The sequence below is a fragment of the Neophocaena asiaeorientalis genome, unplaced genomic scaffold, assembly GCF_003031525.2.
Source record: "Neophocaena asiaeorientalis asiaeorientalis breed wild unplaced genomic scaffold, Neophocaena_asiaeorientalis_V1.1 scaffold251, whole genome shotgun sequence".
Classification (NCBI taxonomy): domain Eukaryota; kingdom Metazoa; phylum Chordata; class Mammalia; order Artiodactyla; family Phocoenidae; genus Neophocaena; species Neophocaena asiaeorientalis.
The window spans coordinates 2,226,135-2,250,456 of NW_020173377.1; the positions used below are offsets into that span (position 1 = coordinate 2,226,135).

Below are 24,322 nucleotides of genomic sequence, written 5' to 3' on the forward strand. Positions count from 1 at the left end.
TTTTTCTAAGTCCCTGAGTCTCCCCTATAATAGGATGCTCTTCCCTTTTTCTCAAGTAAGTCTGATGGTTCAGAAAGGGCACTTCACCCATCCTGTCCTTCAAGGAGAAGCTCCTCAGAGGGAGGACCCCATCTCCCTTAGTGCCTCTCACCAGGTGGTCTGCCTTTGACGTGACCAGTGAGAGGGATTTGGGCTGGAATTCCTACAGGGATTGCTTTGAGGACTTCCCAGCTGGTGGGCTCTGTTGCAGCTTTTTCCGTGGGCCAGTGTGGCTCATCTGTGGTCAGATCCCGCAGCTGCCCTTTGAATAGGTGGTGCAGCCCTTTGTCCATCTCAGGCTCTTTAACCAGGCCCTTAGCAGCGAACTGTTTTGGTGCAGAAGCAGGACAGGACCTGGGCTCGCTGGTCTCTTCCCACATGTTAACTTTGAATGGTTCTGCCACCCTCCCAAGTCAGAGTTCAGATACACATTTTTCTCATTTTTCTTTAAAAACCAGAATCTGACAAGTCGGATGACTTCTTAAGGAGCAGTATTTGAAGCTGTCGTGAGAAGATGTGATAGAGTTGCCAGGGCTCACTTGGTTGATACATTTCACTTGGAGAAAGTGATGTCAGGCAAGAGGCCCATGTTTTTGAAGAACACCTCTTAAAACATGTTTTTTAAAAACCAGATTGAAACAAGAAGTCTGTAACTTTTAGCATACAACCCGGATTCTTAGCATTTGGGGAAATGCCTTTGGTAGCCATGGAAACTAACTCTTCAAAGAAAGAACAGCTCTTCTGTCCTCAGACAAGGGGATGTGGTGAAAGGAAAGTGTATTTCATTCTAAGAGGCTTTTTCTCCGTGGATGACTTCTTAGACTTGTCCAGGACTCTGACTGGCTTAGTTTTTGTTTTTTGCTTGTGACAACGATGGGTGCGGTTTTAGGTGATAGAAAGTTACAGGTACGTCCCATGCAGAGCCCACAATCATGTCTTTGACATGATCATCATTAACGTAAGGCCTGAGCCTATGAAACTGTATATTTAATTCAGCCTAATCTTATCGAGCAAATACTAATGACCAGGATTTGTGATAAGGAACCAACATACAAAGATAAGACAGACACAGCCCCTCTGTCACAGAGCTTACAGTCTGGCGTGTAAGAGGGAATATTAAATAACAAATTGCAGGGCAAATTGGAGAACTGTTTTTGTAGGCTGACCCAGCTGAGTGGGGTGGTATTTGGAAGAGTAGTGAGTTGAGCCTCACTTCGGGAACAGCCTGGAGCTGAAAGAGTTCTCCGTGCCTTGGAGAAAATGAGGGAACTTTAGGATGGCCGGAGCACAGGGTTCAAGCCAGGGGAATGGTCAGAGAGGACTGGGAGAGAGAAAAGAAGACTGGACAGATCAGGCATTTGTTCTCTCCGTCCATACCCCCCTTCCTCTTGGGCAGCATAAGTGCCACCCTGTCCCTGAGCTTTGGTGTGTTCAGGCTTCCCTGCTGTCGTTCACAGAAGATAACTCACCCTAGTTATTAAAAGCTAGGAAACACCTACTTTGAAAATGGTTCATCTTCCCAAAAGACGGCAACTCTTTTCTATATAAAGCATCTTCACAGACGTTCATGTCAATAAAAGAGGAGAAGGACATGAAAAGGGGAGGATTGCTTTGAGAAAATCTCTTAATATTCCCCAACCGTCACAAACAGAAAAATTAGAAGGCACAGGATCCCTTCACACAAGGATTCCCCATGGAGTTTGTTTCAGGAATGAGCTCCCAAAGAATAGTCATAATGTAGTCGGGTGATTGGAAGTGTGATTGTTAAACATTTTTCTCGACCTGCTTGCTGTGTAAATGAGGGTCCTCCATTTGCTCTTGTCTCTGGCTCGCCGGTGACCCCCCTTCACTTCTTGGTGGCCAGTGCCTAACTTCCGTTAAAAGAGCACTGTCATCCATTAGGCCTCTTCCCCTCCTGTGGGAGTTACCTGCAAGGGAACAGATCTTATCGATGGGGTGCTGCAGTCCAAAGCCCTCCCCCCCATTCTGGCCTATTTATTTCATGCAGAGGGAACACATTTTGGCTGCCCCTGGCTTTTTGTGGTTGAGGGAAAACTGGAACAAAGCCAGTGATTTTGATGAACTTTGAACTAAACCAGTACCAACAATTAAACATTTTTTTGTGTGAAGCATCACACACTATTGTTGATTTTTTTTTAAATAAAACACCCAATTTCCTCAAACTCAGACTGAACTTATGTGCTTTCCAAAACATTAAATTGAAGCAAAAATGTTTTTGAACCAAACTGCTCTTTCATCCTGTTTTATTTCCTTTATGTCTGTATAGGGGAAATAATTTAGGTCTAAAGAAGACTGGCCTCTGCCGATAAAAATCAGTGGCTTATTTCTTCCACTTCCCCCTCCTCTTAGCCTTTTTGTGGGGGGGTTGTTTTCTTTTTTGGTGAATTTCTGAGTCTTCTGTAGAAGTCTGAGTCCTAATGATTCCGTTGGCCTTGTTCACTGGAGGTTTTTGGGCTTGTTTGTGTTTGTTTTCTCTGTGCGTGTGTGTATAAATTTCAAAGCATTTAGCTTGTCTGAATTTTATTTGTGTGGGTTTGGTTAAAATAAACAGTACTACAACCCAAGAAAAAGCTCCATCTCTAAATCAACACGATTTCCAGTGGCCCATTTATTTTATGGGGCATTTGAGAAATAACAGATTCCAGAGCAGACCGTGCGCCGTCCTTCTGCGTTGGTGGCAGTCACGTTTGACCTGCGCTGCCATTTCAGGGCGATGGTTTGCTTCAGGCTAAGTGCTCTCTCTCCAGGAGTGTTGACCGAGCCAGGGCTCCCAGAGCTGGGGATGGCAGGGCCTGTAAACCCTGGTCAGTGTCAGGGTTCAGGGAGCTGTCTGCAGAGCATGAGGCACGTGCCTGGCTCCTGGGGCGGGGGAAGCTATGTAGGGGCTCCCGGGAGGGAGGCTGGCTGGTTTTGGGGAGTGAAGGTCAGCATGTGGGGGGATGAGCAGGAAGGGTGCTGTCACCTTTCTCTAAGCCCGAGTTGGGGCTCTGGAAGAAAGTCAGGATGCAAGGGTAAACGGTGCTTTCTGCCCTGTCCCTCCCTTCCTGGTCCTGTCTAGTAAGTGTCCAGCCTACGCCTCTTCTGAGCCAGGAGGCGGAGGGATCGGGAATCCTTTGGACAGAGCCCTGGGTTTAGAGCCTGGTTCAGAGCCCTTTGTCCTGTTTACCTGGCATGTGACGTGGGAGCAGTAATGTCACCTTGTTGAACCTCGGTTTGGGCCTTTGTGAGACGGGAGTGAAAATCTTGGTCCTGCCTGTGCCTTAGGAGGCAGTGAGGCCTGTGGGCAGCGAATGTAAACACACTCCGAGGGCTCCGTTCCTGGGGGGGGGAAGAGGGCCATGGCCTGATGCGCTCCCCAGCGGGAAACCAAGCCAGCCCGCAGCCATGCAGACACAGACCCTCTGGAGCTGCTGGAGGTTGGCTGGGGCCCACGGCCAACGTGCTCGTGGGTGAGGGGCTGCTCAGGGCGGTGAGGGCTGAGGCTGCGCCCGTCTCGGAGCTTCCGCTTGTCCTCTTCTTTGTGTCGCTCCATCTGTGTGAGCCCCGTGGAGGCAGGGAGGGAGCCGGGGGCAGCACCGTTGCTCTGCAGGCAGCACCCCTTGTGACCCTTTCTTCTGAATGCTCTCAGCCCTTCTGCTTCTCGGCTGCCAGCACTAAGAGAGGGCTCCAGGCTGCTGCCCAGGGAGAGGAACAGAAAATGAGGAAGGGACCACTTCACAGCAGTTGGGTGTCCTGCATCCCTCTGAGCCATTGAGGAGCCTGAGGAGACTCGAGTTACCGCTACGGTCAAACGCAGCGCAGGGCAAGTGCTGTCCTGAGCGGGGACAGGGTGATGAGGTGGGGCCTGGGGAAGACAGACGGCAAGGTCTTCACCACGTCCTGTGTGCCAGTTTCTCCGCCGAGGGCTTAGTCCTTCTACCAAAGGTCCCCGTTGTACCCCTCGAGGGAGTTGCTGCTTCCAAGGCTCCCAGTTCCCATTTTTGGTGGACTTGGACTATTAGAAATTTTTTCCTTCTGTTGTGCTGAAAGCAATCTTCTGAAACGTCCATCTACTCCCTGGGCCGCACAGTGGGTCTTCTTCCTCTTTTCCATGGCAGCCCTTCTAGAGGTTGAGGATCAGGGACGTGGCTCTTCTGTGTCATCTCTTTTCCATCTGACCTCCTGTTTGCCCTTCCTCTGCCCCCTGCCCACCCTGCCTTTCTTTCCTGAACACTTAGGCAGGTAATGTTCACCTGGTAGGTGGTGTATCACCTGGCCCTGCAGGAAGGTCCATATTAGCTGAGAAGACAATGGTGGATGTGCCAGACCTAGGGGACCACGTGGAAAGGGTAGAGGTGAAAATGACCAGACTGTAAAGTGGAGGGTGGTTGGAGGGGCAACAGTGTCAGGCTTCATAGTGGCTTTTCCAAATGGTGTAAGAAAGTTGGCAATTGTATCAGGACCCTGTTATTTTTTTACTCGCATTTTTATTGATGTTAAATCTAGTCCATCACCCAGGGTTTACTGAATACCTTCTGACCTCCTCACCAGATTTTCTCCTTACATGATCTCATCTTCACACATCGCTCCTAGAAAACAAAGCTGATGGTGACTCTCTCTTATCAAACTACTGTTGGTTCCCCATCGCCTACAGGGAAGCACGTCCCTTAGTTTGGGATTTAAGGCCCTTCCTGGACTGACTATAAGCTGATTTTTTTTTTTAATCCTTATCCGTTCCTATGTTTACTCTCTTCCTCCTCGGCCTCCTGTGTGCCCATGTGGAGGTCCTTAGGAGGGTGGATTTAGGAGCTGGGTGGGCTTGTGTGACCTCAGTTTCTGTGTCATGAGGGTGATGCCATCCTTGCTTCACCATTCACACACTCCAGTGAGGACGATGTGCAAGGAATTGTGCTGGGCTCTGTTAAGGACACCGCTGAGGAGGCTGCAGGGAGAAGGCACGCGTGCAGATCCATGACTGGTGTCAATGAGGAGAGTGCTCTGGTGATTCCAAGGAGGGCAGAGCTCTTTGGCTGGGGTAGCCAGGGAAAGCTGGGTCTCGACAGATGAGCTGGAATTGAAAGACGGGAGGAGGCTGCCCGGGTGGACAGAGTTCTGTGGACGAAGGCTCACAGGGTTGGTGAAGCAAAGAGGAGTGTAGCCGAAGCGCAAGGTGTGCATTTATGAGAAGGGGAGATAAAGCTGGAATAGCAGGTCGGGGAAGGCTGGGAGGCCTTGAGTGCTGGGCCAGGGTGTTTGACCTCGATTCCTGAGGGCAGCAGTGAGGAGCCCTGAGGCATTCTGAGCAGGACGACACCACGGGGAAGTCCAGGTGTGCAGTGCTGGTGACCAGCCAAGAGGGAGGCAGGCCCTGAGGAAGTGCTCCAGCTACAGCCCCTCCAGCTGCCTCGATGGGTGAGGTGTGTGCAGACTGGCCAGCGTGAGACCCTGGGGAGTTGTCAGGTCCAGCTGGCAGGGAGATTCCTCCCTGAGAAATCGCTCCTTACAGGTCATAGACCTGGAGGGAATCTAACAACCTGAGACAGAAACTCTACCCCGTAAGCCTGGAAGTGACTAGGGGAAATGGCAGGCTGGTGGTAGAGGCTGTTCCTGATGCTATCCACAGGCTCAGACGCATTCGTTTCAGGCTTCTGGCCAATCCCAGGAACCGTGGGCTTTCTGTCCTGGTGCTTTCTGACCTCTTTAAGGAGTAGGGCTCGTTTTGTTGTGTGTTATGTCTTTTTGTACCTCGCCTCCTGTGTGCCTGCTTGAAGAGGGGCTCTCTCGGAGGAGAGAGATGTGGAAAGAAAGAAATGGACAGCATTGTCCATTCCCACAAGGAGCCTGCAGTCTACCTGGTAAGCGGAAACGAATGTAAGACAACATAAGTTTGCATTTGATTAGAGCAGTTACGTTTTGCAAACATTTTAACAAATTTTTTATTTGGAAGTAATTTCAAATATACAGAAAAGTTGCAAGAATAAGAATATCTTAGTAAGCAATCCAGGTACCCTTTACTCCAATTCACTTCATATTCTATTAATATTTTATCTTGTTTGGTTTTTAATTTGTCTATAAGGGGTGTGGACTGGTTTTTAAAAATATTTTAAAATTCCTTACTGTTTTTAGCTATTCGGGGGCTCACATTATCCTAGATTTGGCCCGTGAGGTGCTTCTCATGCCCCCACCATGTTTGTTTTGTTTTGTTTTGTTTTTTAAGCACTGTCTTACTCTCTTAGTCCTGTGTCTACCCTGCCCCAGCCCTGGAATCAGCCATTTCTCCAAAGACTACTGGTCCTTTTAATGGGAAATGGTAATAGAGACCGAGATCTGGGTGCCAGGTATGCTCATAACTACTGGGTGTGGGGGCATCTTTGTTTCTAGATCTTTCCAACAGAGCTAGGAGGTATATGCATTTACATACACTTACCTACCTTTATACATGTAGTCATATGCATGCATCTTTAGAAATCATGAGTTCACATCAGTATCCCAGTTGCAGCCCATCCCCAGAAGGCTCTTTTTAATGGTCCCCTTCCCGACTTTCTATATCCGTCCTTCCACAGGGAGAACACTGGCTCCCAACAGCATTTATGCAGCATTCATTTGTGAAATCCTGTAATACGTCTAAGATAGTTTCAGCATGGTTTCATCCCTATCACTACAAAAAACCAAACTGACTAAAAAGAGTTGAGCATTTGTCTGTGGTTCTGCCCTTACCCCAGTCCTGTCCAGGATGGAGAGGATGCAGTCAAATGTTTATAAACTACCTGAACTAGTTTTGTCTTTCTCCTTCAGGGTGGTTATGGTATTCATGTGAAGTACAGTCAGATTCATCTGTTTCAGTTCACTTCCACTTTAGGGGTATTTTCCCTCCTTCCTGTCCCTGTTGATTTAATTAAAAACTTAATGTGTAAAACGTTAACATTCTAAAAGTCAAAATTATAGAAAAAGTGTCACTCCTACTTCATCCCCTCTGCTCCCTTTGTCCTCATCACTTATTTTGTGCTCTATCTTTCAGATACATCCTACAGTAGTGTTTGTTTCCTCTTCTTTTGCATCCAAAGGGTAGCACAATATATGTGCTTTTTTGTCCAAGCACTTCTTAAAATCTTTTTTCTTGTTTTTTCCCCTTCTGATCTGGAACAGGTAGGCTTCTATCACATGTGAGTTGTCAGATTTCTAAGTCACTTGTGAAAGTCTGATGGTTTCTACCAATAGCTTTGTTAAATTAACTTTTATAATAGTGACTGTTATTTAATCCCTTAGTAATAGGCTTCTAGAATGACAAATTCTTAAGTGAAATGGAAAACTGTTTTCTTCATCGTCCACTGAGGTTGATAAAGATTCAGTGGACTCAGGTGAGATTTCCTGGGGTGCAAGGTTTGTTGTGGTGGGAATGAGTTATTTTGCACTGAGCAGATAGTGGTACAGGGTTAATGGGGCACTTGCTGGCTTATCAGGGTCGCTCTGAGCCCACTTTGATCCCATGTGTCCTTTTGTGCTTCCCTCTATTCCACTGGCATCATGCAGCTTAGAGCCCATTCATAGCGGTTTGCAATTTTTCTCCTTTTCGTACTTGAGAAACCTCCTCCAATTGCCTATTATTATTCCCAGATTCAACAACTAAATGTTATACATTTGAACTTCACAACTGTACAGTGCTTTGTGATGTTCACAATAGCATCTTATTGAATGTCTGACTTAATCCCTATGAGACAGGAGAACAGGTAGGATGTCTGTTTTGCAGGTGAAAAAACTGAAGCTCAGAAAAGGAAAGTGACAGAGTGGGGACTAGAGCCCAGGTCTTCTGACTTAGAGCCCAGAGTGGTCTGGGAGGACCGATGGGACAGCTGAGTTTATCACAAAGAGCCCACCTCCCTTCTCTTCCGCCATGTCTCAGAGCCAGCAGAAGGAGATTTATGCCTTGTCAATCTCAGTTCTGTCCAAATCAGTAAATGTTACGCACCTGCTAAGTACTAGGCCATTCAGAACTGTCTAAAATCAGTTCAGAGCGTTTATACTAACAGTTTTGTTACATGAACAGTTATAATAGTGATTACTATTTAAAATAAATGGGCTACAAGCCAGGACTTTGCAGCGTTTTTTTTGTTTTAAACATTTAAAAAAATTATTTCTTTGGCTGCATCGGGTCTTAGTTGTGACACGTGGGATCTTTCGTTGTGGTGTGTGGGATCTTTCGTTGTGGCTTGTGGGCTCTTCGTTGCAGCGTGTGGGCTCCAGAGCGTGCGGGCTCGGTAGTTGCGGTGTGCAGGCTCTCTAGTTGTTCACTTGGGCTCTAGAGTGCATGGGCTTAGTTGCCCTGTGGCATGTGGGATCTTAGTTCCCTGACCAGGGATCGAACCCACATCCGCTGCACTGGAAGGCAGATTCCTAATCACTGAACCACCAGGGAAGTCCCATCGGCAGTGTTTTGTATTCTCAGAAATTTTAGTCACAGTAGGATTTTACCGATGCTCGCTTTGCTGTGTCCCAACAACCAAGAATGTGCAACAGTGATGCAGTTGTTAGAGAGAGGGCTTTTGGATTTCTAATGTAAAAAACCTTAATGAAATATGATATTAAAGCACAATCCCCTGTGAAACTTAAGGGTGACCCTTTTGCTATCGTAGTAATTTTCTCTTTCAAGAACTCAGATGATATATGTAACCAAAATAAGAATACCCTGCTTGTATATAATCATGTGAATTGAATACTCTCAGTTCAGAGTCAAAATATGCAGAAAGATTTGTGCTGCGATACTTTTGGTAAACAATAGAATTGAAGGCCCACAGACTTGGTCTTTATAGTGTATTTAAGAGAATAGATTACATGATGCATTTTCATATCGACACGTGACACTCCAAGGCCTCCACTTGTTCAAGAATGAGATTCTGGTTCAGGTGTGACATTTTCAAAGCTCAGATTCATTTGGTGGACCCACCCCGGACTAAGTTGTGCCTGGCCAGTATCTCAGGAAGCCGAGGCTGAGAAGCCCCACGTCATTCTCGGTATGGTTCGTGTGGGCAGCAAGATACGGCCTGCAAAGGCCTTTCTGTTTTGAGAGGGAAGGTGCTCCCCCCAGGAGGAAGGGTCCTGGGCCGAGAGTGCAGGAAGCTTCTCTGGTCCTTGATGGGCTTCGGCTCCCCACGCGAACCCCCTGGAGTCAGCTCCCCCGCGAGCCGGGCTCGGGGTGCCCCACAGCCTTGCGCCTTCTCACTTGCCAGTGGGTGGAGGTGGGACAGACCGGCCCTAACAGAGCCAAGGACAGATCCCAGGGCATCTGAAAACTGGGTGATGTGGTTGAAGGGCGATGAGGTTGTCCTTTCTCACGGGGCGGGGGGAGAGGGTGGCAGCTTGGTGAGGATTCTGGTTTCTTACCTGGAGCATCAGTGTCACTGGGTGTTCAAGTGTCTGTTCAGCCCATCGACAGTCCGGAGTTGGGGGGTGGGGAGAGATAGTAGAGGTTGGCTTTTTAGGTAAGCAGGTCACCTCCCCTTCGTCGCTTGGCTTGGGCTGGGTTGGGTTAATGAGGTCCCTGCAAGGGAGATGTGCTGGCTTTGGGCTGGAAGGAAGGCAGTCGTAGAGTCCGTCAGCATTCAGGGGTCTGTGTGCAGAAGCTGCACTGCCTGTCTTCTCATCTGCTTTCTTAGCTGCTTTTTAATCATACTTCCTAAATCCATAACACGCACAACTGGCTCCTGTAACAGTTCACGGTTGGAAACGCAGATGGCTCCTTGTATGTGAGAATTGGGTAATCACCCACCTGACCTCCTGACTTGCCTGAGCAAATGTGGGATTCTGTATATACGCAGAGATCCAGGCTTGCAGACGGGAAAGGTAGAGTAAACAACGAACAGTTGGGAACATTTCCATGTCTGCCAGAGCCTTTCCAGGGCAGGTGTTCCCATAAATGGGCAACAAATCATACTGCCTTTTCCCCTTCTATAGGGAGGACTTCTGGGGAAAAGATCATGGCAAGAAGCGAGGGTTAAGAAAGATAGCAGTGCTTCGTGGGTGCTCCATTTCCTGTCTGGGAAGGGGGAACGGGGCTGTGAGGTGGGTCTGCTCTGACCCTGTCCACCGCTCTGGCCAGAACTGCAGCGGGTGGGGAGCTGAGGTCTCAGGACTCTTGGTTTGGACAGAGGGGCCAATACACATTAGGAACACTGAGTGTTCCCTCCAAGTATGGAAGAAGCCCTCTGTGACCACAGCTTGGCCCTCGTGAATCCTTTCTCTCTCAAGCGTGATGCCGGCTATCTGAGGAGACTCTGGGGAGGTGGGACATCTCTGAGTCCAGGCCCCTGGTGGGGGGTCACGGGCCTGCCGTGACGGGCAGCTCGTGGTGTCTGGGGACTCGGCTTGTTGGGAGCACGGAGCTCCTGAAGGGAGATCGTTTTCTGAGGGACGGTGCATGTGCGTTGGTGTGGTCTCTGCAACTCTGACCCCCACAGTCTTGCTTGGGAAGGCACTGTCGTGTGTCCCGTCCACGTGTGTGGCCCCCGTTGCTGTGCTCACGTGGCTGTACTCGGTGCCGTGTGTCCTGCTGCGACACTGCTGTGCAGCAGGGCAGACGGCTCTCGGCGTGGGTGCCCGGCGACGTCCTGACCTGTGCCTATTCTCTTTGCCTCCCCCAGAGAATTCTCAAAGGAAAGGGAGAAGGCAAAAGCGCGGGGAGACTTCCAGAAGCTGCGGGAGAAGCAGCAGCTGGAAGAGGATCTCAAGGGCTACTTGGATTGGATCACCCAAGCAGAAGACATTGATCCCGAGAACGAAGAAGAAGGAGGAGAGGAAAGCAAACGAAATAGTAGGTGGCGCCCCTCCGGCTCGGGACCAGACAGAGCCTGTGTGCCCTTCAGATGCCCGCCCACGCAGGGGTCTCTCCCTCTGACCTGGTCTGAGGCTGAGGCCTCCTCCCAGCCCTCCGGTTCCCTGACCTGCACATCAGCGAGAGCTGTGCATTTACACCGACTCTGGATTTCTGCTTAGGGTGTGGGCTTTAGATACGTATCTCGTCTTGTGGCTTTGTGGTCGGGGCGGGTCAGCCGGATGTGCCGTTTGCCCCTCTGGAATGGAGTAAGCCCCTTCTCTGCGGCAGGGGTGCAGTAAGACACCCTTGCACCAGAGGAGACGAAGTTGTGCTTCCTCCAATTCAGAGCGAGTTATTGGAAGGGGCCTTGAAGAGCAGGGCGCCTTCGTCCCTTCTGCTCCTTGCAGTGGCTCCCACCTGCACCAGCCGGGGGATGCCGCATGCTTAGCCCATCACCGGCCAGGAAGACAGCAATTCACTGTTTAGGGCGGTGTTAGGAGGCGTGTGAGTCAGCGGGGCCGCTCTGCAGCCCACCCAGCTGGTACCCCACACGGGGACGCCGGGCATTGCTCAGTCCACCACTGGAATTCACTGTCATTGTCAACCACAGCATCTCTTTCATCGGATGCTTTTCTTGCTCTTACTCTTCCTGAGGCCACCTGTGCCTCACGTAAAAGTGGAAATTGAAGTTCGGCAGTGGAGTTGACTAAGGCGTTTGTGATGTGTTTCAAATCTAGACTAGTTGATAGTAAAGACCGAGGACGCTGGTCCATTGAGAGGCCTGGGAACGCAGGTTAGGCCCCGCCCCGTGGAAGATAGCTGGGTAGCGCCCCCCCCCACCGGAGCGGAGCCCCTCCAACTTCATGCAGTCAGCCCTTCGTTCAGCAAGGCTGGGTGCGGGATGCCGGGCGGACTCGTGACGGGGGAGGACGTGGTTTGCTCCTTCTAGGGAGGGCGGGCCCGCACACAGGTGAATGCGGCACGAGGAGACAGAGATGCGGGTCCGGCGAGGAGGCAGGCAGTGTGCCCAGAGGAGGAAGGGATGGCCTAGGGGTCTAGGGCATAGCTGTGGGCTCGCAGGACCTGGGCCTTGAAGGACAAATGGACCTGAGATATGTCAGGAAAAGCAATCTGAGTCGAGGCGGTGGTGTGAGGAGGACGTGGAGGTGGGCCGACAAAGGCTCGGGGAGGCTGTGATGGGCTCTTCCTTCAGCTGGAGCCCCGAGGGTATGCAGGTGAGGGTGGGACGAAGCAGGAAGGGTGGCCGAGTGGAAGCTGAGGCTGAGACCCAGGGTGGAGGGGATTCTTGACCAAGACGGCCTTCGCGATTCTCCAAGCCTGGGACTCTGTGAGTCTGTGCTTCCGTGGAGAATATTTCCTGTCATCAGGGATGCGCACTTGACTCAGTCCTGTGTGCTAACGGTGGGGGGAGGCCGGTGCACGCAGGCCCCCTGCTTCCCAGGCTGCACGACTGCCTCCTCAAGGAAAGCCTGGGGGTCGCCCCCTGAGGCCGAGGGAACTGGGGAGATCTCTAGACTAGGTTTGTCGACTGCGGGGTGAGGGTTTCTAAGTGGACGTTCATTGAGTTCTACACCCGTGACGTGACCGCTGTGTGATGAGGTGTAAGGAGTGTCTGCATGTCTTTGGCGCAGCTCTGTCTGGGGCGTTCGCACCAGAATCCCATGGCCTTCGCAGAGCTTCTGCCCCTGCAGCATGGCCGGCACAAGCCCGCAGCTCAGGGCTGCCTGCCCCGCTCTTTCCCTCTTCGTTCCCCAGCTGCGGTGTTGACGCTGACCCGCAGAGGACCACCAGCCCCCTGCCCTGCTCTCCTAAGCCCAGCCCGTCACCTGTTATGTGTAAATGGGCAAAGGTCTTGTCCTTTCTCTGGAGCAGAGCACCTTGCTCTGCCAGCGTAGGTGTGTCCTGTAGGGGCTGAGCAGGGCCCTCTTTTGTAGGTGGATGTCTTTTCGTCTCCTCATTGCTCCACCTCTAGAAACAGACAGGGGTCTACCTTAGCGGAGCCAACATCAGTTGTGCTAGAACTGTTTCTATGGCCCGTGATTTGAGGAGTAGGGATTTTTGCTGGACTTGAGCCATTGTCTCCCAGTCATCCTGAGGGTCCATTCTTGTGTCCTAGCCCATTTCCTGTGTCCTGCCACTGCCTGTAAGGGAACGTCTAATGGCAAAATCAGTGCCTCTACTTTTGGAGACCTTGCTGTGGTACCTTAGTGTGAGACAGAGGGGAGAAACTGGCATCTTAACCCAGGGCCTGCTGTCCACTGTGGGAGCCCAGAAGGGCACGGGGGTGCGGGCTGTGGGGGAAGCAGGGAAGGCCCCGCGGAGACGCCGTGTCCCTGCTGCGCTCTGAGGGATGAGCAGCCTTTGGCTGTGGAAGGCTGGCGGGGGAGTGCTTTTCAGGCTGAGGAAATGGCATAAACAAGGTGCAGAGGTATACCTGTTCAAAACCCTTAAGTGCATTACTTAGTAGAGTAATCAAGGAAAGAACTAAAGCCCCCTTAAAAGTTGCAGAGCCTCAGAATTCACTGTGCAACTGGTGCTCCAATGCCCGGAAAGCTGCGCCGTGTCTCAGGGACGTCAGCATCATGGCTTCCGCTCTGCGCAGTGATGTCCAAGTGAACGTGCAGGACCAGCTTGGTGCTTGGTCCAGAAAGGCACCTGCTTCCAGTGCCCCCTGGCTTTTCATCGGCTCCTTTGCCAGGTGCGGGGGTGTCCTATGGAGCGAGGCTTACAGTATTTCCCCAGTTGTCAGAGTCCCAGAGCCTTGACGGATGACGGTTGGAAATGAAGACGTAAATCCCAGGCTGTGGGAGCCATGTTGAGGTTTAACTGATTTGAGAAGAGACCCCAAGCCTCCTCCCGAGGAGCACATTCCCGGCAGCCTAGACCTTCTGGAGGAGCAGTGCTGTCAGGGCTTCCCTGGGGCCTCCCGTGGCTGCCAACCGTTTCCTCCTTGCCACAGCCAGAAACACAGGGGAGGATGGCTCACCTCGGCCCACGTGGTCCTCCTCACCCGCGAACAGTGGCTGACTTACCACCTGCACACACCAGGTCTGGTCTCTGTTACCTGTTGGCAGGCAGTGAAGTGTGGGCATTGCCACTGTCCTCCCCGAGTGTGTGAGACTCACCCCCGACCCCAGCCCTGCCCTGCATTCTCTCTGGAAAACAGGTGGGGCACTCGCTCGGGCTCCCGACCGTGTCCACACTGTCTCAGGATGCTAACTCCATCGACTGTCCTTTTCAGTTGGGTCATGGATGCGTTGGGACAGTTTCCTCCCAGACATGCAGGAATTAACTGACAGTGTGAGAAGAAGCCTCCCTGATGGCTGAGGCTCAGCCTAGACAAAGGGGACTCTTGGAAGCCATTAATAACAGCAGGTGTCATAAGCCCAACGAAGGCAGGGGCGGGGCCAGGAGGCACGTTGATGTCCCTTCTCTGGAGTTGGCTGCAATTGAGTTTGGTGACTTGGAATCTGGACTGGAGTATTAGGTGCATCACCCAACATCTCTGAGCCCCAGTTGCCTTGCCTGCAGGAAGGGGCAAAAGCTATTTGCCCACAGAGTTGTCATGAGGGTTAAGTGTTCGATAACTGGTGAGAGTCGTCATAGCTGTCACAGTACTTGCTGCTGCTGTTGTCATTAAACTCCAAGAAAACTTGACCTAAACAGAATTCTTTTTGGAGAAGTACTAGATCTCTACTCAACCTGAGGGTGAGGACCCCTTTTCGGATCATCCCTGTACTTACGTGTTGAAGAACTCTAAGGTTCTCAAGTATTGATGGAAAACAAATCTGTCGACTCAGTCACTTTCGAGATACGGTAGCATAGCCTTCTGGCCCTTGAAGTCCATTTCTAGTTGGGTGATGCTTGGTGTCAGAGAACAGATGTCAAATCAGGTGCTTGGAGATGCACTCATATTATCTTTTCTCTCTGGTCTACTGTCTGCATCTGCGGTACCCACCTCTGCCTGTACTGGGTTGGCCAAAAGGTTCGTTCAGTTTTTTTCTGTAAGAGGGCTCTGGTAGCACTTAGTTGTCTTCAGCTTCATTCAAAACAATTTTGTTAGACTGTATGTGACAGCTGTCATATCAGTGTGCATTTAAAAAAAGACATCAAAATTGGTGAATTTTTGTGTAGCCATTTTAATATTGAGGATGGAAGAGAAAAGCAACATTTTCGGCATATTATGCTTTATTATTTCAAGAAAGGTAAAAATGCAACCGAAATGCAAAAAAAGATTTGTACAGTGTATGGAGAAGGTGCTGTGACCGATCGAACGTGTCAAAAGTGGTCTGTGAAGTTTCACACTGGAGATTTCCTGCTAGACGATGCTCCACGGTCAGGTAGACCATGAAGTTGAAGTTGGTAGTGATCAAATCGAGACGTTAATTGAGAACGATCAATGTTATACCACGCGGGAGATAGCCGACATACTCGAAATATCCAAATCAAACATTGAAAATCATTTGCACCAGCTTGGTATGTTAATTGCTCTGATGTTTGGGTTCCACGTAAGTTAAGCGAAAAAAACCTTCTTGACCGTATTTCCACATGCGACTCTCTACTTAAACGTAATGAAAACGTTCTGTTTTTAAAACAAATTGTGACAGGTGATGAAAAGTGGATACTGTACAATAATGTGGAACAGAAGAGATCGTGGGGCAAGGGAAATGAACCACCACCAACCACACCAAAGGCCGGTCTTCATCCAAAGAAGACGATGTTGTGTATATGGTGGGATTGGAAGGGAGTCCTCTGTTATGAGCCCCTTCCGGAAATCCAAACGGCTAATTCCAACAAGTACTGCTCCGAATTAGACCAACTGAAAGCTGCACTTGATGAAAAGCGTCCAGCATTAATCAACGTAAAATGCATAATCTTCCATCAGGATAATGCAAGACCGCATGTTTCTTTGATGACCAGGCAAAAACTGTTACAGCTTGGCTGGGAAGTTCTGATTCACCCACCGTATTCAGCAGACATTGCACCTTCGGATTTCCGTTCATTTAGGTCTTTACAAAATTCTCTTAATGGAAAAAATTTCAGTTCCCTGGAAGACTGTTAAAAGGCACCTGGAGCAGTTTTTTGCTCAAAAAGGTAAAAAGTTTTGGGAAGATGGAATTATGAAGTTGCCTGGAAAATGGCAGAAGGTAGTGGAGCAAAAGGCTGAATACATTGTTCAATCAAGTTCTCGGTAAAAACGAAAAATGTGTCTTTTATTTTTACTTAAAAACCAAAGGCACTTTTTGGCCAACCCAATACGTGACAGTCACCTAGGGAGTGAGGACGCATCCTGGTGCCGTGCCCCACCCCACACTGATTCACTGGTCTGTGATGGCACCCACGCATGGCTCCCTGGAGGTTCCAGTGTGACACCAGGGTTGGGGACTCCTGAATGCCAGCACGCTGAATGTCACACTTGGAAGAAGACAGAAGGAGAGACATTCCTTCCTTTATGCCTGTCTGGTAGCTACGGTGACAGGTAGCTCTGGCTTTGTGCATCTGCAGATTGTGTACAATTGCCATTTCCCTAAATTTCCTGATAGAAAGCTGGTGTTACACAATTAACTGAATGGACAAGATTCCCTTGGAAGTTAGTTCCTCAGCTTTGGGGAAATTTTCAAGGATAATTTATTTAACTTTTTGCTGAGCTTCAAGTTTCTTAAGAAACTCTGCCAAATCTCAAAGTGATTTTTTTAGACGTATGCAGCTGTTTCTGAGTTAACAATGGAGTTTTGCTGGGACCATTAAAATCTGAAAGCCTAAAATTCTATTTTAAACTCTTCTCATTGTCGGCGATTAGTTTTTTTAAAAAGTAGCATTAAATATAATGTAATCCTTTTCAAGGAAGCTCATTCTAAAATTCTGGCCAGAAAAGCAAGGCATTTTACTGTGGGAACTATGAATGATCAATAATCCCTGTAAGTGGGAGTATTTGATGCCCAAAGAGAGGGGAGGATACCTGAAACTCCAACTCTGACCACTGGGGAGAGCCTCTGTCTTCTCTTCATCAGATCAGCTGTCCTGGAGGCTGTGAGCATTGTTGCTGCCCGCCTCGCACTGGGAAGCTGTCCCCTCAGTGTACAAGGTTGTCATAGCTGGCACCTCCCTTCTGCACATGCCACCTTGATGCCTTTTACTGCAATGTTTGATTTGCAGGGTGGGCAGAAAACCAGAGATGCCATAGCTGTTTGCAAGCACAAGGCATGGGAATTTATTGGTCCTGTTTAAAAGGTTGTGTCTTCAAATTTTGATTTATAAAACTGCTTTCAGCACAGTCAGACCACCTCAGGGTGCAAGTTCAAAATGAAAACATTCAAGTAAAAGGTGTAAAGCAAACAGCAGCAGTTAGAGCTGCATATGGTAACCATGCATCCAGGACAGCCGCCCTCTCTGGAGAGGGCCCAGTGCTGGAGTTACGGGAGACACCCGCTCCCCTGGGCGGTACTGGGAGCCGTCGTCTGCCCGGGGCTGGCCTCACAGGAGCTGGTGGGAGACGGACTTGGGGATGGTTGCCCCACCATGATAAGGAAGGCGGGCACTCCAGCCAGGTTTGTGGAGTCCCGACTCAGGGTGGTGTTTGTTTTTAATATACTTTGATTACATAAGCAATGTTTGCCCACTGTAAGGAATTCATATAATATCAAAGTTTAGAAAATAAGAGCATTCTCTCATCCCTCTCCTTAGAGGGAAGCAGGTGTGGCAACGGGGGCCTGTTCTTTCCGGCCTCATCTGTGCACACGAGAACCTGCATTTGCACAGACAGAGCACGCTCACTGGTCCCCACCGTTAGATCGCCCAGCACAGATGGCCCTGTAACTTGCCCCTTTCACTGAACCGTGTGCCGTAGACATCTTTCTGTGTTTTTTTAAACAACACTTTGGCTGTTTTCAATAAGTGCCCAGTTTAAATCTGCTGTGATGGACCGGGTAGTCTATAGAGCACGTGGAGTCTACAGCAGTTGTCAGAGTTGGAGTTTTACGCTTGTTTGTGTGATTGTCTGGTTGCTCTCTTCCTCTGCCACGAGACTGGGAGCTCCGTGGGGGCAGGAATGGGGTCTGCTTCTATTCTGCACGGGGTGGCTGGCCCCTGGCACAGTCTTTGTCACACGTACAAGCTCGCAGTGGTTACTTGTTGAATGAAATAGCACCAGATAATCTCTATCACAGGCTTCCTCTGTGCCAGACACTGCTCTAAAGGCAGTGGGTACGTGAGTCTGTTATTCCTCACACAGCTCTGAGACCAGAACTTGACAGAGAGGGAAGACGAAGCACAAGAGAGTAAGCAGCCTCCCAGGGCCGCATGCCTGCTAAGTGGCAGAGCTGGGATTCCAGCCAAGGTTTTGCCACAGTCTGCATGTTCGCCGCCACTCATCCCCCCAAATGCAGCAGTTGTGCGACCACCCGTGCCCTTCGTCCCATGGGAGCGGTACCAGGAAGGGTTTTGCTGGGGCCCAGAGGAGGCCCGTTTCCGAAATGTACGTGTTATGCCGAGTGGCCCCACTTCCCGTTCCCACCAGCCGTGCGTGCAAGTTTCCCCCATGCCCTTGCCCACCCGCCATTCCTTTCGCTGCCCTTGCACTGCCCAGGGGCGTGTGGCCTCTACACCAGAGTGGCCATTGTATCACAGAGCTGCATGGGGCTGGAGACCCTGGAAACATTTTCTTGTGACCCAGTGGCCACAGGGGAGTTGTCATGGTTGACTACGCCTCGCCAATGCTCGTATCACTGTATTTCACCATATTTACGATTCACCTCTTAGAACAACTCTGTGAAGTGCAGGTCCAACTGTTGTTAACCTGTTACAAGTGAAGAAACTAAGGTTTCACCTTCGTACCACCATCAGGTACCACGTCCCCAGTCATTCAGCCAGTGAGTGGCAGGGCTGGGATTAGACCTGGTCTGTCCAGGTCCAGAGGCCACCACTTGAACCCCTAGTGTCTTGCCTCATATAGTGTTGCTGGCTGGACTCACAGAGCCAGTCAGCACCCAAGACTCCTGCTGAAGTGCCCTCTCCCTAACGCCCTTCTTACAGGGGAAGCCAGACCTTGGGAACCTTTGTCCAGAGTGGGTTAGTTGGTTGTTTATTTAGGACAGGTTTTCAAAGACCGGCGTTATGTATACTACTACAGAAGGTGCACGTCCGCTCTCCCCGTCAGATCCTGAACTGTAGGTTTCTTCGTGCAAGGGGGGTGGTTTGGGGGTTTGTGTATCAGAGCCCGTGGATGGGGCCACCTCTGGCGTCCTCGGGCCTGCTGGCATCGCTGTTGCTGCTCTCTACTGAAGCATAATGGAATTGCCTGTGTTCCACCCAAGGGGTCACATTGGCCGACCTACTAAAGGAGGATAAGAAGAAAAGGAGGTTTTGCGGCTTTCGCCAACACAGGGCTAAAGATCACGGTAAAATGCTGAGATTGAACTTTCTCTTTGGGAGACTCTTCTCCCCAGTTCTGACGCCTTTTCCTTACACACGGGCATGGTGTGAGGTGCATGTGCTGTGTGCTGTGTTTGTAAGATGCCTGTGTTTTCATTTGATTTCTTTGAAACTTGGCCGTGTTGTTTTCCTCTTGTCTGTCCCCCAGATGTGTGACTTAGCCAACACAGCATTGCAGTTTCCTCACAGAAGCAGCTGAACCAACTCAGAAAATGTATTTAGTTCCGCACGAATATTCTTAGACTGGAAGACAGACTTTTTAAACACTTTCCCCCAAATGATGCTTTTTAATCTAAACTGTTTGGAAATTCCAATGGTGTTATTTGATTGATTTTTTTTCTTTTCCAGGTTACATGTTTCACGTGGCCTCTGGGTCTTCCAATCTCTGGCTGGTTTGCCCAGGACCAGGCTAAAAAGCTAGTAGTGTCAGTTTCGAGAATGAAGTTAAATGCAGACTTCTAGGATGCTACGATTTGGGGGCCCTTGCCTTTACAAGTGGGAATGGGGAAAGGGCTTATGTAGGGAACAGCTGAGTATCTATCTGTGCTCTAGACTAATGCTTAACATAGCCCCTCATCAGAAGCCCTGGGGTTGGCGTCAGGACCATCCCCATGCAGGGCAGTCATGCAAACAACCGGTGTCCTGCCCTGCCTGCCCGAGCCACCCCCGTGGTCCCACAGCAGCACAAGGCTTTGGCTGTGCACACCTGGTTAGTGTCACCGAGGTCAGCCCTGCTCAGACGACTTTGGAGGAATCTGTGTGAGAAAATTCAGGCTTAGGGACACAAAGCCAGCCGCCAGGAGAGCAGAGGGTTCACGTTGCCCTGTTTGCTGAAGAGTGGTCTCAGCCACTCGTGGGAATGCCGAGCGCAGCGGTGATGGGAACCGGACTTGAACAAGTCCTGGATGGTCCGAATGAAGGTTGTATTCGATTCCTACTCTCTTCAGAAGGCCCGAAAGTGGGAAGGGACGCTGAGTGTGAGATAGGAGCCCTTCGTCACTCTGAGAGCTTGGGGTGGCCCCGAGAGGAGGAACTTGCCTGGGATTGGGAGCAGGTCTGGGGGCAGAGGCAGAGCTGACTCTCGCAGCTTTAGTGCCTGCAGAGGTCCGTGAAGAGCTCGGTGCGGCTCTGAAGGCCTCCGCAGGAAAAATGGGCTTCAGCTAAGCAGGAAATACTGTGATGGCCACGAGAAATAAGTTTTCAAAGACTGACGCCTACAAGCTCCGGTGGGTTATCACGAGCAGATGAGTGGTTCCCGTCCCAGGGGAGCAGAGACCCCTCCTTGGGCACATAGATGCCCACCGTCCTTAGCGGGGGCTTGGGCCTCGTGGCTTTTCAAGGATTCTTGAGGCTTCTGGGTGAGCCTTGAGGTCTGCAGGAAGAGGAAGCAACCTAACGTTTTCAGGAAACTTTCTGTATTTTGTTGGGGTCGGGGGGTCTTTTATTGACTGAGCTACCTAGGAACGCTAAAGAAGGCCCCTGACATTACTGGTGGTGCTAGTGGGGTTGGGGCCCTTGTCGGGATGCTATGTTCCCCTTGTCACTGGTCATACAGAAATAGTTACTATCAGGGCATGATTCTTGCTTTAGACACAGACACCTTGGTCTGGCCTTGACCCACATTCTCCAACACGAGTCTGGCTTCTTTACAGCAACGAGAGTCCGTTACCCTGTGACGGCTGAGCCACTAGCAAGCACAGGCACATTCCTCCAGGGGATGTCGTGGCACTGCCCGTGCTTGTCATGAAAATAAGATAAAAACACAAGATCTTGGCTTTGGAGCCCCTGTCCCCAAGGAAGGCAGCCATGATCCTGCCACTGCTCAGTTGTCTACCCTCACCACCGCCCCCTGCCTTTGAAAGGAAAGAGTGAGAAGCTTTAGGCTGCTGGGGCGTGGAGGGAAGTGCTAGAAGAGACCCGTGAGAGTGCAAGAAAGCCTGTCCCGTGGAGAACAGGGGAGCGAGGCTCCTAGAGGCCCAGGACATGTGTGAGCGAGGCTGTCCCAAGAGGAGGCTGGCAAGCTCCAGGCTCACTTGGCAAGGGTCCCCGTGGTTCCTGGCCCCGTGGCTGGCAGAGGTCTCTCGGGGGCTGCTATCTCCTGTGCTGTTCCACTCTCCAGGGCGCTCTGCCCGGAGGTGACTTGGACCCAGTTCTCATGGGCCAACTGCTGGCCTCCTGGCCACCCTCCTGAGGGGTGGGCAGCAGCTTCCCAGTACTGCTCGTGTCTTGCTCTCCTTGCTGAGCTGTGGGGGAATGCAAGGGAAACCCCTTTGGTGCCGGGAGTGAAATCAGACAGCCTGTGGGTGTTTCCTCTTTACAGCAGTTCTGTCAGGTCAGAGGTAAATTGGTCTTAGAGGTGCAGTTGCCCAACAGCTCATTTATAGATTCGGTAACTAAGCCCCGGGAGGAAAGGGGACTTGTCCCCGTACCACCGATGACAGAGACCAAGCTTCTCTGACATCTGTCCTAGAGGCTTTGGGCTCAGTAGCCTCCGTCACTCAAGGAAGTTAGTCTGAGATTTTGCTGTGCCTGTTAGTAGTGAACATAATTTGGGGGCTGCCTATTTGGACCCACACAGAGACTCATTCAGACCCCTGAGCGTGCGTACCCATGCACGTGTGCATGCGTGTATTTGTGTGTTGACTTCCCTCTGAATTCACAAACCAGGCAGATATAGTTGAGAATTACGTCGTCCTTCAGAGAGAAGGTAGATAGAGGAATGTTTACACGTTGGTGAAGATGGTGTTGTGCTAGCCTGAGAAACAGCGTGTTCCCCTGGTTTATTTTGTGTGGCATTACCCATGATGGCGTCCAGGCCCTACAATTAGATCCTAAAGAGAAATAGTGTGACCCGCTATCCACAGAGAGTGCTCCTAGCGGGGGCCGAGCCCAGGCTGCCTGGGTGGCCTTGGCAACTCTCACTTGCGGTCCAGGGTGTGCTGGGCTCCTGGCTGGCTGGCACCATCCCCTCGCCGACGGCAGCACCTCTGGGCCCCTTCTCAGCGCGCACACACTCAAAGCCTGAGGGTCTGCCCTGGAGCTCTCCCCAGAGATCCCAGTACCTGGAATCAACTGCAAAGCATAGGCCCTGAGCTACCCCAGATTTTCCGCAGGCAGATTGCAGGCAAGTCAGCATCCTGGCACAGGCGACAGGCTTGTTCTAGTGCCTGGTTTCAGCTGGAGTCATTGAAAAGTGTTTTCAAATTCATATTTTAAAAACGAAAACTTCCTCAACAAAGCTCTAAAGTTTCCTGAAACGTGTAAAGGAAAAGGACTAATAGCCTCTCTGCGTGCAGATGACCCCGGCTTCTTCTGCAGGAGGGTCTGGTGCCTGTAGGTCTGAGGGGGTCTCTCTGTTGCAGCCCTAATTAGGCCTAGCTGCTGGTCATCAGTGAATGCTGACTCCCTGCTCAAGGCGACAGAGAGGTCACCCTGAACAGGGCAGATCTGTTGCTGTGGCAGCCGGTTAGGGAGAGGGGCACATGTTCTGATAATTCGTCCTTGGGTTTACTTACTTGGGCTTTTATAATTCTTTCTGTTTGCATTTTTATGAAGTCCCAGTAGTCCCTGTGCCACCTGCATTTTTGTACTCCCCACATTTGCTGGGCTGATCTCCTGGAAGTGGTCTGGCTAATTAGGACCAGACACCAAGGCTGGTGGGTAACACGCTTGCTTGGTTTTTGGAACTTTTTGATTTATGGAGTTTTAAGTATATACCCATACACATACCAACAGGTACCAATACTGAAACATACACCAGTATATTTAAGGATGTACCAAAGCCACACGGGTGGTGTGGTACAGTGGCAGGGACTCAGGAGAGCTTTCTCCTCACACATCTGAGCTGCGTGTCCCAAGGCAAGTGGGTCAGTTCTCTCATCTGTGAAATCACAGCGTTTGTTCATGTCATCTCAGAAGCCCCTTCCAGTTCTAACAGTCTGTGATTCTCCTGTCTTGATTTTTTAAAACGTAGATGGGATCCTATTGGGGCTAAGTGAAGTGAAATCCATATCAATTTATGAACATTAAGAAAATGAATGCCTGGTGCAAGTGAAGGGTGAAATGTTTTAATGTACAAACAAGCTCCTTGGTTATGCCCACTGGGCCCTGTGTCTTCTATATGTCTGGAAAAGGAAACACTCCTTTGGCTGCAGGGAGAGGCTGGAGTGGACGGGAAGGGTGCCAGGGCCCCAGCCCGAGCCTGGCTCCTCGACCTGGGGGGAGGGACTGGATCCAGATCCATTTCCAGGACCAAATGAGGTCACCACGTTCTAGAGTGGTCACTGCTCTCTTCCCCCACCTGCCCCTTCTTCTCCTCCTCCTGAGCCCTAGGGACGTGATTCTGGAACAGATTTATTTATTAGGGACCTATGGCTCTGTAGGTGTCAAACAGTGATGCCAGAAAAGTTGCTTTCCATACAACAGTCTAGATTAGAAATAACTCAGTTTAAGGCAGAAAAGATACAAACCACGGGTGTTGGCCGAGGCTGCTTCAGAAGTGCGGAAGGCTGTTCAAAAGAGAATCCTCTGTGCGGTAGTAGAAGTGGGCAGGGCAAAGTGACACTGGATTTGGACCAACTAGGGAGTGTCGCCTTGCTTCCAGGGAGCTCCAGGAAAGCTTTTCTGAGATGATGGATTCATCATTTATGGGCCTCACTGATGGCCCGACACTGCAGACCCACTCTGTATCTCACCTCTTACAGTTCTGCCAACAGCCCTGTGAGGTTAAGTACTCCCCAGTTTACAGATGAGAAAATGAAGCCTTGGAGATGTTCGGTCACAAGTGTGGAGTTAAACTTAGACCCGGCCAACCTGAGAGCCCGCCTTAACCACTGTCCCATCCCACCTGAAGGATGGAGCCCGCTTGGCAAGCAGGAGGATTCTCTCCCCCAGTGCAGCCTCAAGTTTCTGCTTGCGGAGTTCAGTTTTATTTCTTATCTCCCCACCCCCGCCCCTAGTCCAGGGAGCAGCTTGTACATTTCATTCACTAGTAGTTGGCATAGAGCCAGAAATGCAAAATGATGT

General features: G+C 50.5%; 1 protein-coding gene across 4 annotated transcripts in view; it reads left to right on the plus strand.

Moving 5' to 3' along the window:
• Positions 1-24,322, plus strand: part of CACNA1D (calcium voltage-gated channel subunit alpha1 D) — a 316,740-nt gene that overhangs the window by 198,407 nt on the left and 94,011 nt on the right. For all 4 annotated transcript variants that reach the window (XM_024746347.1, XM_024746350.1, XM_024746346.1 and 1 more), the window contains exon 9: positions 10,674-10,843. In XM_024746347.1, coding sequence (XP_024602115.1) covers positions 10,674-10,843 — 170 coding nt within the window. The remainder of the gene's footprint in view (positions 1-10,673; positions 10,844-24,322) is intronic.